Here is a 19,195-nt window from a genome sequence, read left to right on the forward strand (position 1 = left end):
TTTGTGCGGGGAGGCCACAGTTTAATCTGTGGTTAGCATGGCCTCCCTGACCACCATTTGACTCTGTTTCTCCATAAATCACAAATATAAGACTTACCGAAACGTTTTAATGTGTGAGTCATTTTTATTTTTAGAAGTCGCCCCAGGCCTTGATGTTGTCCTTGAGGCAGAAACCAGGTCGCTGTGAAGCAACGTGAGGAGAGGGGAGACAATGAAGCTCAAGAGCTCTCTCTAGTGGAGGCAATGATTGATAGGAAGATTTTGCTGTAACTCAGACTGTTTCTGCGGCTGGAAACTGATGAATATGGCAAAAAGTTCCAACAATAAGTGTTCAAATAAAGTAAGACTGCAATGAAAATGTGATTATGCTTTCAAGCTATTGTGTGAAACAATATTCATTCTTTTTTGTCCTGGTTATGCACATTCTTCGGGGGTTTTTTGTGTTCATTTGGTTATTGTCAAAATCCTGGGTCACAATATACCTAGGTCATATCAAATATTTTGGTATTGGCATAATTGAAGGCATATTTGTAAGGCCATCATGAACAGATGGTATAGGCAGAACTCCCTCACATAGGACAAATGCAGAAATTAGTGAGAAAATAAAGGTTCGGGAGCAGCTGGCTCATAACATAACAAACCAAGGCAAACAATGTTAAAAGAAATTAAAGAAAAGTACCATGTTTATGAGTGAAAGACAGAGTGAAACACTTATGTCACAGGAGCAAACTGTAGTGATTAGTCAATCCAGATTGCTCATGGGTTGATATGTGCTTTGACAAAGTAATCAAATTTAAGGTGTTATAGAAACTTTAATGCATATGAACTATGCTTTTTTATACTGACTTCTCTTTTTCAATGGTTGAACTTTTAACTGGAAAGTTCACAAGGCAGTAAATGGCACCAGAAAGGGGATTTGAATGGGGAACTGAGAGATTTTAATATTTGCTGGCACCTATGATTAGATTTACAACCACATTAGTACATGAAGATGTGGCGCACTCAGTACCTGTTATTCATCCACTGCAGTAAGTACATTTATTTATTAACAGCAGTCCATTTAATTTATGTAAACAACTTTCTTATATTGAGACTATTGCTGAAAAATGTAACACTTAAGAATAGATTTGTCTGGTTTTATGGATATAATTGTCTACAGGCTTGCCTGTCGCTATGTGCAAGCTAATCTAAACAAGTCTTCTGTTTTGAATGAAGAGATGCTGGATTAAACTCACTTTAAACCACATCCACACACCTTATGTTTTATTTTCATAAATATTTGCTCACTCAGTGCTGTGGGTGTACTCAGAATGTATCTCCTTAGCACTACTAAAAATGAGGCACTGAATGACTGTTGTTCACTTCTCATTATAAATAAAACATGAGGAGTGCCTCATGTTTCATTTTGCACTGAGAATTTTCTTTAGATATCACAAAGTCTAAGCAATGGGATAATTTCAGTCAGGGATGTAAAGCCTGTGTGATGTTATTTGGCCATTATAGACATTAGCAAACAGGGAACATACAAACACACAATCATACATATACCGCGATCTTTATAGTATGATGCTGTGATGGTGTTTCATTCTATGCTATGCATAAATTCCATTCAGTGCACATCTGAACTGTCAGATGTACATATGTATACAATTTTGGGATTTGTATACACTCTACAGATGTTGGCATTACACTGTCCTAATCAAATTTCATAACATCTCATTAAGATTGTTTCACTTGTCTAGGAGGAGATAGGGAACATATATACAGTACAGTCATTATAGCATGCTTCTGCAGGGAATAGAGAACCAAAATTCATCTGCAGCGATGTGAAAGATTCATTATGCAAATACTTGATTCCAGTTTTTGGTCACCACTTACAAATATGTCCAAACCAATCACAATCATTCATCAAATATAATTTGCTCAAAAAGAAGAAATTCCATCCATTTTCTTAGCCAAAAGACACACAATAATTGTATTTTGTGTTTAGCTTGTGCCCCTGAGATCACAGAATAGCACATAGCACAGAGATGAGGCAGACAGAAAAAGAGGTGAGGGACAGCTGCTCCCAGGGTGAGAGAAGATCGCTCGCAGAGTCCTTTGGCGCTGTGGGCAGACACTATCCAGGTACAGAGAGAGAATGTGGAGTTGTTGGTGACGTGTAACACTGCTGCTGAATTTTAGAAAGTTTTTTGTGTTTATTTAAAAAAAATGGGAATTGCCCTGCTTCCTTAAAACCCATTTTTAAGATTTTAAGGAACCATTAATTTCCCTGCTGTATATCTCACTAGGATATACAGCATATCCTGGTGGGATATACAGCAAGGACATTGGAATGTCGCTCGGACTGGAGAATTGTATTTGGATGATAACAAAGAGAGGGAAGGTAGTCAGAACAGAGGGGAATGAACTACCAGAAGGCAATATTGCAGACCTAGAGGACAGCTACGAGCACCTGGGGATCCCACAGGCAAATGGGAACCATGACGAGGCTGCTAGGAAAGCTGTAACCACCAAGTACCTGCAGAGGGTCAGGCAAGTCCTGAGGAGTCAAATGAATGGTAAGAACAAGATCTGGCCTATCAACACCTACGCCCTGCCCATGATCAGGTAACTTGCTGGGATAATCAGTCGGCCAAAGGAGGGGATAGAAGCCACTGACATAAAGACCAGGAAGCTCCTTTCCATGCATGGAGGGTTTCACCCCATCCAGCAACCTGAGGCTGTGTGCTGAGCAGAAGGAAGGAGGCCGGGGACTGGTGAGTGTCAGCCCCACAGTCCAGGATGAGGCAAATACCTCAGGCAGCAGAACCCAAGATATAGGAGGAGGAACCGTCATGGAAGAACAAGCCCCTGCACAGTATGTACCACCGGCAGTTAGAGGAAGTGGCTGACATCCAGAAGTCTTACCAGTGGCTGGACAAAGGTGGACTGAAAGACAGCATAGAGGCTGTAATCATGGCAGCACAGGAACAAGCTCTGAGCACAAGATCCATAGAGGCTGGGGTCTATCACACCAGGCAAGACCCCAGGTGCAGGCTGTGTAAAGATGCCCCAGAGACAATCCAGCACATAACAGCAGGGTGCAAGATGCTAGCAGGCAGGGCATAACTGGAACACCATAACCAAGTGGCTGGCATAGTATACAGAAACATCTGTGCCCAGTATGGCCTGGAAGTCCCGAGGTCCAAATGAGAAACGCTCTGTAGGGTGGTGGAGAATGACCGAGCTAAGATCCTGTGGTACTTCCAGGTACAGACAGACCAAATGGTGGTGGCTAACCAGCTGGACATCATGGTCGTAGACAAGCAGAGGAAGATGGCTGTAGTGATAGATGTAGCGATACTGAATGACAGCAACACCAGGAAGAAGGAGCACAAGAAGCTGGAGAAGTACCAAGGGCTCAGAGAGGAGCTTGAGAAGATGCGGAGAGTGACGGTAACAGTAGTCCCAGTTGTAATCGGAGCACTGGGTAGGGTGACTCCCAAGCTAGGCGAGTGGCTCCAGCAGATCCCGGGAACAACATCGGAGATCTCTGTCTAGAAGAGCGCAGTCCTAGGAACAGGTAAGACACTGCGCAGGACCCTCAACCCCAGGGCTCTGGTTGAGGATCCGAGCTTGAAGGATAGATTGCCCGCAGGGGTGAGAGGGGAATTTTATATAATTTCTTATAATTTTTTCTTGAAAAGCCAAGGGAGGGCCTAGCCCTGTCAGCCCATTCATACCAGCTGTCCCTGTCTGTACCTAACACTGTTTTCTTCTGTTTACAGTTTCTCTGAGCTGTGTCACCAGCACAGCAGGGGTGATCCGTGTGTCTGGATATGAGGGGGCAGATGTTAATGTTTCTTGTTCCTATAAGACGGGATTTCAATCTTCCGAGAAGTACCTGTGCAAGTCAAACTGTGGCAAGAGTGATGTTCTTATCATGACGACACAACCGAAAAACAAAAAATACTCCATCTACGATGACACAAAGGCTCAAATCTTCACTGTGACGATCTTCAACTTGCAGAAAAGGGATACAGGGAAATACTGGTGTGGCATCTCCTTATTTGGAAATGACATCTACGCTGAAGTCACAGTGGATGTTGGGCAAGGTAAATAAAATGACCTTATATAGTTATTTAGTATGTTGTAGTTTTGGGGCGCGGGGTTCTCTGACAACAGATGGATTTGTCAAAAGTAGCTAGAGCACACTGGAGAAGGTTTTCAAAACAAAGCATTGACAATTTTTTTTGCACTTACATTAGTGACACTCGTCAGCATGAACAACATTTGAGCAACATTTGACCTTTCTGCACTCCATGTGTCACGATGAAACAGAGGTTTCTCTTTCATCGTGAAACATGGAAGGAAGCAAAGGATACACACAAAAATAAAAAGTAATACAGTACAGATATAAGCATGTTGCTTAGATAAGAGTCAGCACACATTTTTGGATGACAGGATAAAATTAAATGTGAAACTTATTTTAGTTTTTTGACATCTTTTTCTTTGCATTTACTTAGTCTCTATTTTAGCTTGTGACAATTTTTGATGTTTATCTTTCTGACAGACAGCTGCTGTAACAGTGTGACCAAAATAAAAAGCTATAAAGAAGATTCCGTGACCATCAGTTGTCCTTATGAGTCTGAGTACCAGAACAGCCTGAAGTACATCTGCAGAGGAACACGGCCCTCCACATGTCTGCAGCAGGCACTGATCACCTCTGACAACAAAGAAAATGGACGATTCAGACTTGATGATGACAAAGTGTTAGGAAAATTTACAGTGAGCATTACCAGACTGACCCGAAGGGATTCTGGTTTATACCTTTGTGGTGTCCAAAGAAACAGTGGACGAGATGTTTTCTCTGCTGTTGAGCTTCAAGTCAAAGGTGAGAGTTTATAGTTATGTCTCTTATGAAAGCTAATACAGAAAGTATTTATTATATATAATGTATTTTATTATTTCAGAAACAGGAAGCAAAAAATATTGCTGTACAGTAAGATTTATGTTCTCCTAGATAGCTCTTTTTCTTTTGGGTTAAAGGGACTTAAATGTGATGTAAATCCTCATGCATTCAAAATTTCAATGATTTGTGATTCTAAAATAGGAGTGCTCATTTAGCTATTAATGAAATAAGGAACACAAGGTACCAAATGCTGATCAGTCTAGAGATTTGGTGCTATTTCTGCTGTTTAGACAGACTGGAACATATGATATGTGGATATTATGATACCTCTGTGCAGATTTTATTCTCTTAAATATTTCTTTTCCTGCAGCAATTCACATTCTGGTTTACTTTCTGCCCGCACCTCTGGTTATAATGCTGATACCGACAGTGGCTTGGATCAAGGTTTATAAATGCACCAAAGTGAGAGGTAATACACACATATGCACACAAACACATATATAGATTTGTCCACACACAAGCACTTTAATTTATTGTTTTCTGTGTTGCTCCAGCAGCTGACATCGCCATGAACAGAATCACGATAAACACTGAAGAAGCAGGAGAAGTAAAGCTTAAGGATCATGTGAGAGGAAAATACATGAGACAGTATCAGAAGCATTTCGAAAGTGCAATGTTTGCTGCACCGTACTGGCGATTTAGCTTGCTTTGACAGTGGTCCTGTAAATGTTACGTTTATTCTCAGGAACATCTTCCCACCATGTCCTCTAAAATGTGTACATTATTTCAATATTACATTTCTGTAGACTCCTATTTACTCAGTTTAGGCTAAAAAAATCAGAGAAATAGATGCACCTGGTGCTAGTGGGCCAAAGAAATATGTTATCATCAAGAAATTGTTATGCCATGTGTCCATCTTATTGTGACCTCTGAATTTCACTGTGAGTTTCCTTCGTCATTGTAATCTTTCCTTCTATTTGTTTTTTAGACTTATGAAAACCAAGCTGTTGAGGCGTGTTTCAATTTGGGTTCTTCTGAGGAGCGGAACAACTGGCACATCTATGATAATGATGATGGTGATCATGTGTATGAAGATATCCCTGAGACAGAAGATATGTGTTTTACTTATGAACGCTAAAAGGACAGAACCAAAACAAACCGAACAGTATACAAAACTGTGATCAAATATGTGGTCATATTAATGCCTTTAGTACTAAATGTAAAAAGTCATCTTTATATCGGTCATAACCATGTCTCAGAAGTGCATATTTACATTAAACTATGACCTAATCTTATATTTGTTGTTTAGCCTGTCTTCTCCCAGCTGTACACCTGTTATGTACATTGCCTGTAGTTATGGGTTTTCCTCTGATGTAGCAGTTTTTAACACTTATACTTCAAAGTAGTTCTGTTCGAGCCACATATTGTCAATCTTTTTAGAATACGTGAATGAATAAAGAATATTGTGGCCATGAAAAGGAACTGAAATGTAATTTTTTTTCAATATAGGGTTTCAGGCTCTCTTGTACACATGATTTATTTATTTGTTTATTACTAATTACAGCAACACAAAAAAGAGCCAAACAAAGACGTGTTGAACCTTTCAGTATCCTGACAGTGCTGAAGTGGTCGGGTATCGTTTACGGTGAGTCATGCACTTTTCCCTCTCGATGAACAGTGAGTGGGTTTTGCAGTTGATGTCTTTCTCCAACGCCATGCGTGACTCCTCCAGGCGAGACAGGGACTCTCTGGCTTTGCTCAGCTTCTGCTGTAGAGATGCCAGAGTGGCATCAATCTGCTTCACCTCCCCTTCCAAACTACAGACAGAAGCAAAAAATCAGAGCAGCGAGAAAGACAAAGCAGTTTATTGTTTTGTGCATGCATACCTGAGTTGGGGTTCATCTCTGCACAGTTCCATGTTGGGTCTGAGGGAGCGAAGGTAAAGTCTGGACTGAGCTACTCGCAGTGGAGCTTCTTTGTTGTGAATGGCCTGCTGCAGAGCCACAATGTTTTTCTCCTGGGCACCAATTTGCTCCAAGATCTACACATGAGATAATACAATCAATCATCAACTAATAACCAGTCATTTACTCTGTCTGTCAGTTCATCCACCTGTTTGAGCTGCATATTGAGCTGTGTCTTGGCCTCATTCAGCTCCACACAGCGTTCGCTAAAGGCTCGGTCAACACTGGAGCACTGGACTCTCAGATCCTCAGCCGTGTCCTGCAGCACCTGCTCTACCAGCAATCTAACACACAAGGATTCCATTTGTTTAAAGCAAATAATAAATAATGAACCAGGATCAGTTTCAGATTCTGCTGCAGTATATGAACTAGTATGTGCTCTAACCTGAGACTGTTGGTAGCCTGTTCCTCCTGCACGGCCTTGAACAGGTTGTCTTGTGTAAACTTCGTCCATGATGGGTGGCTGGACACCCTGCAGCAAGTGAAAAAAGTTATCAGGACTGTTTCTCGTTTTTTTAGGTTTATGTAATATCTCCAGCTGCTCAAACTCACTGTTCTTGCATGGCAGCTGAGCTGGGATGGTGCTGCGTATCTGAACTCATGTTACTGTGTCTTCCGCTGTGGTCATCAAAATGGTAGGCCTGGTACTTATCAGACCAGTCCATCTCTAAAGTGTGCTTGGCTTCTCTGTTCAACCTGATGCATAGACACACATGAAATAAAAGTTTCTGTTTATAGTTATATAAATATTTCATGTTATGAAATTCTACATGTTATGCAGTTTTAAACAGAGTTTCAAACTTACTTGATTTGACTGACAACCTGAGCTGTAGTTCTCTTCAGAAGAGCCTGGACACTCCTGATCAAGTCCACTTCCTGCAAAAGACGGAGTCATCTTACTGGTTAATGTGTTACTGCCATCTGCTGGATCTCATTATTAAACGTTTTACTCTGAAAATATTACAGTAAGAGCTAAGATCAGTTCAAATATGTTTAAATATCACTGAAGACAAGAAAAAGCAGACATTCTTAGTTTGTTGAGGTGAAATCTGCCACTGCCAGTTGATCAGATCACACTAGTTCACATTTGCCATTAACTTAGGTGCGATTCTTTCCCTTTAATTTGAAAAGCATTATTCCAAAATAAAATATCAATGTGTCTAAAATATCCCATAAGCAGTAATTGGTCAAATATCAAATTAAATACACTTTTGAGAAAATGTATCCAAATACAAATTTCACTTTAATTATAATTATACGTTCAGATTTTTGCAAGCCCACACTTAGGCGATATTATTTTGGATCATGAAATATTGTCTATCACCTTGAACAACTCTTCCTCCACAGTGTCTCTGACCAGGTCAGCTCCCAGCCTTCTCGCCCTGCAGTTCAGGTTGTCTGTGGCGATAGCATAGGGAATCTCGGTGGCATCCAGCGCCTTCTCCAGCCGCATCTTCAGCGCCACTAGTGACTCCGTGTCGGCCAGCAGCTGCTCGATGTGCCGCTGCAGCTCAGACTTCCAGTAGTGGATCTCTTGTAGTCTCTCTCCCAGACGACGTGTTCCCTCGGCCTGTGTCTTAAAAGTGGATGCATCGGTGTCTTGGTACAAAGTTCTGGACTCTCGCTGAAGGCTCGTAGCTTCGTGGCAGTCGGTACCGGCTTGCTGAAGTAAGTTTTGGTAGTTGGAGAACCATTCAGTCGGGGTGTATTTAGCCGAGCGGTACCCTGCTGTGGCTAAGCCCGAGGACGGCTGTGGGGCCGCTACAAGGTGATCTTTCTCCGGGACCCCCTGAGCTACAGCTCTGCTGTCATAGTGAGGTCGTGATACTACAACATCCGAGCACATTTTTTTTTAACAATTCAAATGGCCTGCAAGAAAAAAGACGCGATTTATTTGGACTGATTAAAGCAGATTTAGTCCCAAATAAAAAGTAGCAGCACTAACATTAACAGTCCGGACCAAGCTGTAGGTTTGTTTGTTTGGTGTTGCCTAGTTACACATGTTGGCTCAGATGACACGGCTAATCATCAAATGCTAGTATCAGTCAAACAACAAACCTAAGTATATAATAATACGATAAATAATAATAAAACTCTGGGACCAATTCAGCGTATACCAGAAGAGAACCATTTTAAATCTCTGTAGTATAGTATACAGAATTTGTTGTTTAGTTGCTAAATATAATATAATATAATATAATATAATATAATATAATATAATATAATATAATATAATATAATATAATAACCTTTTATTGTCATTGTACATTTACAACAAAATTATGGGTGCTCCAGGCTGGGTGCAGGAATAAAGTATAAATAGTAAGACAACAGGAATAAATAACAAACAGGAGAAATATATGCAATATATGCAATCAAGAGGAGTGCTTGGAAGTAGTGCAAAGGATTTGATCTGAGTATACAGTCATGTGAGTGGCCCGAGTGATGAGCATTATTCAGACCATTGCTGCGGTGGTGAGTGGGAAGGGGTGGTATGTGGGGGGACTTTCTGATTCAGGACGGTGGTGAGGAAGCCTTTGATCCAGGAGCAGGTGGTCCAGTTTGGTGTCGAGGATGTCTGGGGTTATGGTGTTGAGCTTGAGCTGTGGTCCACGAAGAGCATCCTTGGCTCTTCCTGTTCTCAAGATGATGATTATTCGTGAAATTATTACATTAAAACAGATGGTTAATTTGGAGAAACAATAAAATGCAAAAGAGGGAACTTTATCCCTCTTGGTACATAGTAGTTCTAAATATTTTTTGGAAAAAAAAGGGGGCAAATGATAATTAAATCATTTTCTTGGTAGAGGGAGACTTTTGGCACTTTATTTTAAAACAACAACTCCAAAGTTTTAGGCAGGTTATATGCAGCACATCTTTAGAAATTCTAAATCTAAATACACAACAAACAAACAAACAAAAAAAAATTTCAGTGGCAATTTTGACAAAATCTCCAACACCACTGCTGAAATAAGGCCCCTTGTATACGCAAGGTGTGTAATATGACGTATTGCCTCCTGTGGAGGTGTAATTTATCTGCTCATGGACTGCACATGTATCTGGATCTGTTGTTGCCTTGTCTCCTGGATGAGAGCCACCTGCAGTTCAGCAGTAGCTTCTGGCTGCATCTGCCTTTGATGAAAACGCGGACCCAGCATGTCCCCGGCATGTACAATATGAGACATATCAGGATGAAATTCTAGTGAAGGCAGTATTTGGATATACTCCTCATCCAAAAGCTATTGGCCTAATGAAACAGTCCCAGGACAGCAAGAATAGCACAGATACAGATGAAATTATTGACTTTTGTAGATAATTTACAATTTGGGTTTTCTAAAGTGTCACAGGTATGTGAAAATGTCACATGTAGGGCACATCATTTAAGTTATATCAAATAATACAAATGAAGACAAACGTATCAGAAAAAATAGGAGATGAACATTAAATAAATCAAGAGCAACCATTTCACAACAATAAAACTAGTGGGGATTACAAACGATTTCAGTAATTGTATATTAAATTGTGCTGCCACTGTCAAACAGAATAATCTAGTACTGGCACTGTTTAACTGTTTTTCTTATTAGAAATTTTTATTTCAACAGTATCTTCTGTTGTTGTGATTTTTTCCAGTTTGACCCATCTCTTCCTCACTGTGCTAAAAGGCACAATGCTGTTTTAAGGTCTGCCTTTTCGTGCACACCAAAAATTCATGATTTCCAGAAATTTAAAGAAGAACCAACAAAGAGCAAACAGCGGATCGCCCCGTGCAAGGACTGCAGGGTGTTAACGTGGTAGAGCAGTTAGCTCGTTAACGCGTTAGCGCCGTGCAGCTAACAGAGATTTATCATGTTAATGCTGTTATGGTGTTAACCTCATTTTAATGAGATTAACGCTGACAGCACTAATTTCAAGTATAACGTAAATTGTTTTCTGTGCAATACATTTGTATCCCTTGTTTGGACGCTTTTAATGCACAAATATATTTGATACCCAGCTTATCTGTCCTTGAAGCTGTATGATACACATCTATTAGTTAAACTGCAGGAATTTCTTAATGGCATACAGGCCTGGATGACCTCTTATTTCCTGCTTCTAAATTCAGATAAAACCGAGTTTATTGTACTCTAAGGCCTGAAAATAATAGAAACATGGTGTCTAACCAGATACTACCTCTTGCCCAGTGTTGGCTGGGTTGGCTCCAGCACTGATGAGGCAAGCTCAGACATGAGTGGTCATCTGATGGGACTAGTTGGTTAGTGAGGGAAAAGAAAAAAGAAGAAAGAAAACACTGTTAAGCAAAGAATAGTGGAGGGCATTTGTAATAGGGTTTATGACAGACGATGGACTTTAGCTTTTGTACATCTGCTGCACTCAGTTCCTCTTCCTCTGCTGCCTTGGGTGGATGTCTGGTTATGGGGACTTCAGCTTCTGAATACACACGTCATAAGAAAGTTTTATGCCTTTTTTGCATGAAAATTTCAGTGCATTGGTCTGTTGTGAATGCTATGGGTATGTTATGATTAAAAAATACCTTTCAATTTGTAATATTTGTACTTATGAACTATAACCAGGGCACACAGCAGTAGCAGTAGCAGCACAGAGCGTGCAGCAAAAACCACATAGACTGTGGCATCTGAAAAACAGAAACCAAAACAGAACAGAGTAAAAAAATACATCAATTTCAGGACCAATACCAAATGTTTACCATAATGTGGAAACAGTTTTGAATCACACTGACGCTATTCATTCAGTTTACTTCAGATTTATAGCTACTTACTTCTTATAACAAAATATCCAACATATTGTACAACATTGTACAATAACATGGTATATTAAGTCACTGAGATATGCTGTTTGACTGGAGTTAAATAGAACCGAAGAAGAGAATAGAGGAGAGGAACTGCTGATGTAAAGGTTGATGTAGAAGGACAGGTATTAGTGACTAGAATAAGCAGCCCTTATGATCACCAGCACCAGTTCAAAGACTTCATGCTCAGTTGCAAACAAGACTCTAAGCAATGCTGTGAAAAGCTAAGTATATGGCTTGATTATATAGCTTGTAGAACAAACCTGAGCAGCAAGAACTTGGAAGTAAATGTTTTCTGTATGACTGATGATTGTGGAGCAATATTGGCCCACTCTTCTTTTGCTTCAGTTCATTCAGGTTTGCAGGGATTTATTTATGCACAGCTCTCAGACATTTCAATTGGATTAAGGATTAGACTATCTGTTGCAATTACTGACTTTAATGTGCTGCAAGTGGTGAAATGATAATTTCATGATTTTTAAAACTGTTTTGTTTAAACAACTTTTCTCTATTTAGTTTTTGCATACAGTGTACAGTAGTGGTATGGATAATGATTTGATAAGATGAGCTAAAACAAGGTGTAAGAATATCTCCCCCCAACGCTGCCAGGAGCGGCTCACCAGGTAGAAGCTGTAAGTAAGAAAGTTATCGGCTGTTGAAAACAGTTTGTAATATATATTCAAAATATTCAGAGCTGTGTGAAACCATACACTATACTTTACAAGCTGCTGGCTTGTGGTTTTCAAGCTTATGTTTTCTGCCTATGTGACAAACAAGCAGTTGCAGGGTTTATGACAACAATCCTCCATGATACCCATGAGCCTTGGGGGAGGGGGCGGCTACATGCAGATATCGTGCTAAGAAGTCTGTGAACCTTTTTGAGCACATAAACCTAGATAATTTAACAAGCAGATAGGTTCAATATCTGATAAGCTTTGCATGAAAAAAAGGGTTGGCTTTATTATTTGGGCAAGAAGATGTTATCTCTGTGTCAAAGGCAGCAACACATTTTGTTTTCGGCACTTCTATTTTAGCAGAGGTTTGTTTCGTGTGAATGCTATGCAACTATTTTTCACATGTCAGATAAGAGAACATAGAAATGGTGCTAGTATAGCTGTAAATATGTTGTTTTATTCATATTTTACATCTCATGCCTGTTATGCCTGCTTATCTAGCAGATAGATATTTTAACAAAGGCAAAATAGCCACAGATTACAGTTCTATAGAAGTTTGATTAGTTTAACTAATCAAAGAAAGAGATCAATAACTAGTCAGGAAACCAACAGGGCCCAACATTTCTTGCTCTGTGTAGTATTGTTTTGTCACTATTCTGTGCACCTATTCTATTCGTAGCGTGAAACCCATTATAATAGTTTTTTTTATTTTCTAATGACATTAGAACTGCCAACAACAGCCTGTGTTTGTACAGAGGGGACCAAAAGGAGGAATTTACAGCTCAATTCACTTTGTCCACATCTACACATGTTCATCTTACCCACTGACAGTTGAATCTTTGTGTAGTTTCCAACTCTCCACTGTGAGTCTGATCCACACCAGTATGTCCCAGCATCGGCTGCTTCCAGCTCTGTAATCCTCACCAAGAAAGAGTTGGAATAAGCATCATCTTGCAATGTGAACCTCCTTTGACTGGTTACGTTTGTGCAATTGTTGCGATGGTCTCCCTTACAGAAAAGCTTCTTGTAATCCCAGTTTTGTGCAGGATAAGGACACCGCAGAGTTAGTGGATTTCCTACTGTGCCATTTATTTTAATTGAGTTGAGACAGCACCACTCTGTCAGATTGAAAAACAAAAGATATTCAATACTCAAAAAATATTAAACTTTCTTGGAGAATGTTTGACAGAAACCAGTGCCATCTTAGGGCTGATGTAATGAGGTATAACTAAGACCTCTCACCTTGGACTTCCAGCTCAACCTAAGTGAAAATGTCCAGCTCAGAGTTTCTGTGGATACCACAGAGGTATGACCGTGAATCATTTTGAGTCAAATTGTTAATGGTCACTGTAAATTTTCCTAACACTTTGTCATCATCAAGTGTGAATCGTCCATTTGATTTGGTGTCAGAGGTGATCAGTGCCTGCTGCAGACATGTGGAGGGCCGTGTTCCTCTGCAGATGTACTTCAGGCTGTTCTGGTACTGAGACTCATACGGACAACTGATGGACTCATGACCCTCATAACTTTGGATTTTGGTCACAGTGTCACAGCAGTTGTCTGTCGAGAAAGTAAAGAATATCAGAAGATGTGCTACTGCTACAGAATAGCTAGAAGAGACAGGTTTGTATTTTCACGTCATTCAGACTCTTTTTACATATAGGTATGCTCTCAGCCATCACCCTTTCTATCCTGAATTTACAGTTTTCAGACTTTAAATTCTTAAATCATTTTCAGTGCAATCACATTATAAAACTTTGTAAGATGTTTTATAAAGTTGCATTTTTCCCCCCCAACAGTTACTATGCTTCTATGACAGTTTAAATTTATTTGTATTTGTAAATGTATTTGTATGTATATGTCGTGTAGGCGTATTTACAGTGTTGTTACTGTTCTTCAGAGGTGGTAAAAGTAAAGAGTGTCAACTAGTGTTGAAAAATACTCCAGTAAAAGTTGAAGTGCAGATTCAACTTATTTAAGTGCACCTTATTGTACTTAAGTACAGCTACTTCCCACCTCTGCTGTTCTGACATTGACATTTGACCCCCCCTCCCAATGATGTCAACGGTCACATTTCTATTTAAGACTTCTTTATCTACTAATACTATTATCCTGAAACTGTTGTCATTACTTTCAACTTCATTCATTATGAATTGTATTCACATTCAATGTACAATTAAATTTTGTCAAGCCTTTATTTACCTCGGACTAATTCCAGCTTGACTTCAGTGTAGATATCGCTTCCAGTTCTGGTCACCCCACACCAGTATTGCCCAGCATCCACAGAATGAAGATCAGAGATGGTTGCTGTGAAGATTCGTGTGGTTTTGTCATCATGGATCCTGTATTTGTTTATCACTGGATTTGATGTTGTAATAAGAACATCATAACTGCCACAGTCATTCTTGCACAGGTACTTTTCATATGATTCATAACCCTCATCATAGGAGCAGAAAACTTTAACCATACTGCCCAAATATCCAGTCACATGGATCACCTCCACTGCGGTGGTCACACATCTCAGAGCAACTGTAGAAATAATGTGAAAACATTATGCTTTGTCAGCTTTCATACGAGTAAAGTAAGTGCTTTTTTATAAGAAATAAACAAACCCAACAGAGTGTGTGGCGGAGTGTGCTCCATAATTCTAAAACAGATAAATGTACTATTTAATCTACACCTGCCTTTAATCTTTGTATGTTCACTTATCTAGTCATTTAAACAACTTACTGCAGAGGGTAAACAGCAGGTTATGAAGGCTCCACATCTTTCCTTTGGCTCATCTAAATAGAATTATGCGCACACAGTGGTCATTTCAGGCAGAACTAGACTGTCAGCACATAGGGGATGGAACATTTTAGATGGCCCTTCCTTTAAAGGCGTTTCAATTATTTGTCTAATAGCTGACATATGCCATCTAGTGGTGAAAGTATTTAGAAGTATTACATATACACCACAATGAAAAATTCACAAAAATTATTTAAGTATATTTTGGAAACTATACTTAAAGAATTGAAAATCCAACACCTTCAGTACAGAAAAATGACCCATTTGAGGTTTATAATTTCTTTTTATTATTACTCATACCGAATTTCCTAGAGGAACCCACCTGAGGAATTAATAAAGTTTTATCTTATCTTATCATGTATTAATACGAAAGCAATATTAATCTGCTAATTGTGCTTTGGAAATGTTTTAATAATTGATCACCATATTGGTTTATTCTCCCTTACAGAAGCCTGTTTAAAGCAGGAGGACTATATTAGATTGAAAGAACAGCCATGAGTCGCACTAATTTTCAGAATCGTTGAAGCACAGGGCTGGGGAGGTGGTGTGACAATTTTAAAATAAACTACAAACACCTGGTGAGGGTATTTTTTGAATGGGTTTAATCACACGTTGCAACATGGAGATTGCACTCTGGTCAAATGCCAAAGTGGTCTCTGAAAATGGATGCCACACTGATCTCTTATGTACAACACACAGAAAAAGATATTCCACAACTCTTACATGTTGCCATCACATTATCTCACATGCATATACGTTTAGCTCAGTTCATCCTTGAAACCAGGAGAATTACGACCATGCTGTCACCTCCCTACCTCACAGAGACGAACACCAGGCACCCAATGCCTATCTATCCAACACCCTGGATGTCTCTGGCCTACTCACACTGTGTGTGGAAGGTCTCACTGTGTGTGGAAACACAGATGTGAAGCTTTCCTATATGTATATAACTATGTGACAAGGTGATACTACTATTACTAAGGGATGAAAGGCTGACACTTAGCCTTGTACGCTCTAACTGAAAACTCAAAAATCAGCTTTATGTTTAGAATCTATCATTCTCGTGGCTTTTACTTAAATGTTCTATCTGAATAGTTATTCTTTTATCTGATTTTGTGTGGACGTCAAGTAAATGCATCACTTTGTAAAACTCTGGATACTGTGGCTCCTCTACACATCTTCAAAGCTTCAAAACAGACTCTCTGGTGTTTAATGCCTAAAATGTTAGCAAAAAGTTTAGCACTATGGCTAGTGTGAAATATCTGCTACGTAATTTTTTATATTTTATAGTTACATGCTGTGACATGCTTTCTGCTACAGTCATTTCACAATTTCACAGAAAGATTCTAAATCATCTTTTGTCAAAATGAAAAGTTTAATTTTCTTTCTTTTCTTTTTTCCCCCCGCCTGTCCCATTTGGAGCTCCTCTCTGCCTATGCTCCAGGAAAAACCACGAGGTCTAGCTCAAAACTAATGCTGTCCATCCCACGGACTAATCTCAAATCCCGTGGTGATATTTCCTTCTCTGTGGCAGGTCCCAGACTTTGGAATAGTCTGGGATCTGCACAAACACTTGAGCAATTTAAATCATTACTAAAGACACATTTCTATGCCCTGGCTTTTAACACACTATGACTCAAGCATTTTGGTCTTATTTGAATTAGTTTAGTTATTGTTTTAATTATTTTATTGTCCTATTATTGTTTTTTATTGTTATTATTGTATTACATTGTTGCTTTTTAATGCCATTTTTATATTGTTAAGCACTTTGTGCAGCATCGGCTGTTTGAAATGTGCTATATAAATAAATTTGACCTTGACCTTGGATCTTTTGCCATCAGAATTATTGTCTAAAGGCCAAGAAAGATGCCCAAAGGATTCACTTTACCAAGTGGACCATCCCGGCCTTGCTATATTGGCCCATTTGATTGACCTTTGTTTTTATTGTTTATTTTATTTTATTTTCAGTTGTTACATAGGGCAGAGGTCCCCAACCTTTTTTGCACCACGGACCAGTTTATGCTCGACAATATTTTCACGGACCGGCCTTTAAGGTGTCGTGGATAAATACAACAAAATAAAACTAGTACCGGTACCGAAAAAAAGAAGATTTATTCATAACACACGTGAAAAGACCCAGGAAAACCGAGTTAACGATAAAAACGATAACAAAATAACCCTGAAAACCGATAAAAACCCTCAAAACCATACACACCTGAGCCTCAACTCTCGCGGTCCGGTACCAAACGACTCACGGACCGGTACTGGTCTGAGGCCCGGGGGTTGGGGACCACTGACATAGGGGACAGACATGACTGGGGGAAAGGGAAGGGAGAAAGAAAGAGAGGGAGGGAAAGAAAAACAGCGGGGAAGAGGAACGGTGATAAAGAGCACAAAACAAAAAAGAGGTGGGGGGACAAAAAATATGTGTGTATATATATATATATATACATATATATATATATATATATATATATATATATTAGGGGTGCAACGATATTCGTATCGATATTGAACCGTTCGATACAGTGCTTTCGGTTCGGTACGCATATGTATGAACAATACAAAATTTGTAATTTATTTTATCAACTTTCCTTCTGACGATGCTGTCTGTGTTGAGCGCTCAGTGAATCTGCGTTCGACTATTCCGCCTAGGCTGCACTGTCGAGCGCAGATCCACTGAGCGCTCAACACAGACAGCATCGTCAGAAGGAAGAGTGCAGGGCAAGCTAGCGAGACAGAAGTTAAGCTCTCCTTGCAACATGGACCTCCCCCGCCCTCATTCAGATCTGGCGTTTGGAATTATTTTGGTTTTCATGTGACGTATGACCCTGAAGGTAAGCGCGTCATGGACTAAAGTAAAACAGTATATTGGATGTGCCATGCAATGCTCAATTACATGGGTGGGAACTAGTGTGTTAGCGCAGTTAGCACGTTAACGTGTTGGCCGTCTAGCCCCATGCACGGGCGATCGGCGGTGGCTCGTTAACAGAGATTTGCCGTGTTGTGGCGTTAAGGTCATTTCAATGAGATTAACCTGAAAGCACTAGTGGGAACACAACGAATATGACTGCACATTTACGCCGACATCATCCTAGTGCAAAGACAAGTGGAAGCAGACAAAAACAAGCAAGCATGCTACTAACTTTAGCCGAGTCATTTAGACAGCTGTTAGCACAGGATTCTCCTCATGGGGAGCTGATATGTTTAATATGCTGCTGAGAATATAGCCCAGAAGAAGCGGATAGTATAGCTTTTATTTTGGAAAGAGCCATTTCTCTGTAATAAACTCTCTTTTCCAAAGATGAGTGATTCCTCAATCAGATACAGGGCTTGCAATATCGCTAGCCCGACGTCCTGGGGCTAGCGATTTTTTCAGTCGGGCTACCAAAATCTATCTCTGCCCTGCCCGTTGGGCTATTGTAGGAAGGAAAAATATATGTCAATGCTTTTGCATTCTTTCAGAAATGTAACTGGGTAATTATGTCATTGGCATCGGTGAGCCACTGTCAATATGTGACATATTGAAATCGCGTTTGAATTTGCTCTTTTTTCTTTGCTTTCACTTTGCAATCGTGCGAACTGTGTATAGAGAGCGACAGCACTGATCTGTGAGTGATGATAATTTGCGCACCAATTCCTCTCGTTAGCTTACTATGCAAACATGACAAGTGAAATCTCCCGCAGCAAGCTTAAACATGTGAGAGGTTGATCGCGCAGAGAATCGCTGAGCTTATGTGAGTGCGTGTGTAAAAGCAGCAGGATATATATTTCAGTACTGCTGAGCCAAATAAGACAGGTCAGGGTGAAGAAGTGACAGCCAAAGAAAAGCTTACCACAAAACGGAGAAGTTATGACAAATCAGACTATAAGGCAAAAAGAAAGTGCAGCTTTATGGTTTCATGGACAAAAGAATTTCTGTGGCTGCAATATGACGAGCTAAATAACCAGGGCTGCACATAAGTGGTCCGCAGGTGCGCATTCGCTGTCAAAATAAAAAACACGCACAAGGGTTAGGGTTAGGGTTAAATTTAAAAACTGTACTTTTGAGTTAAAATATATATTTATA

General features: G+C 39.8%; 1 protein-coding gene across 1 annotated transcript; it reads right to left on the minus strand.

Annotated features, from left to right (window-relative positions):
• Window positions 1-5,408: 5,408 nt before the first annotated feature.
• Window positions 5,409-8,830, minus strand: tekt4 (tektin 4). Its single transcript, XM_080881453.1, has 7 exons — window positions 8,183-8,830; window positions 7,664-7,734; window positions 7,411-7,554; window positions 7,244-7,330; window positions 7,007-7,142; window positions 6,781-6,935; window positions 5,409-6,711 (listed from the first exon to the last, which is right to left on the minus strand). The coding sequence occupies exons 1-7, from the start codon at window positions 8,702-8,704 to the stop codon at window positions 6,498-6,500; spliced, it is 1,329 nt and encodes a 442-aa protein (XP_080737579.1). The 5' UTR covers window positions 8,705-8,830; the 3' UTR covers window positions 5,409-6,497.
• Window positions 8,831-19,195: the final 10,365 nt, after the last annotated feature.

Source organism: Rhamphochromis sp. 'chilingali', assembly GCF_963969265.1.
Source record: "Rhamphochromis sp. 'chilingali' genome assembly, chromosome: 4".
Classification (NCBI taxonomy): domain Eukaryota; kingdom Metazoa; phylum Chordata; class Actinopteri; order Cichliformes; family Cichlidae; genus Rhamphochromis; species Rhamphochromis sp. 'chilingali'.

What these genes read in the sequence shown, in the direction of transcription:
- tekt4 (XM_080881453.1), bottom strand. Translation starts at nt 8,704, where the DNA reads ATGTGCTCGGATGTTGTAGTATCACGACCTCACTATGACAGCAGAGCT. An exon ending in TGGAGGAAGAGTTGTTCAAG is followed by an intron (nt 7,735 to 8,182) that starts GTGATAGACAAT and finishes CGTCTTTTGCAG; the next exon opens with GAAGTGGACTTGATCAGGAG. An exon ending in CAGGTTGTCAGTCAAATCAA is followed by an intron (nt 7,555 to 7,663) that starts GTAAGTTTGAAA and finishes TCTATGCATCAG; the next exon opens with GTTGAACAGAGAAGCCAAGC.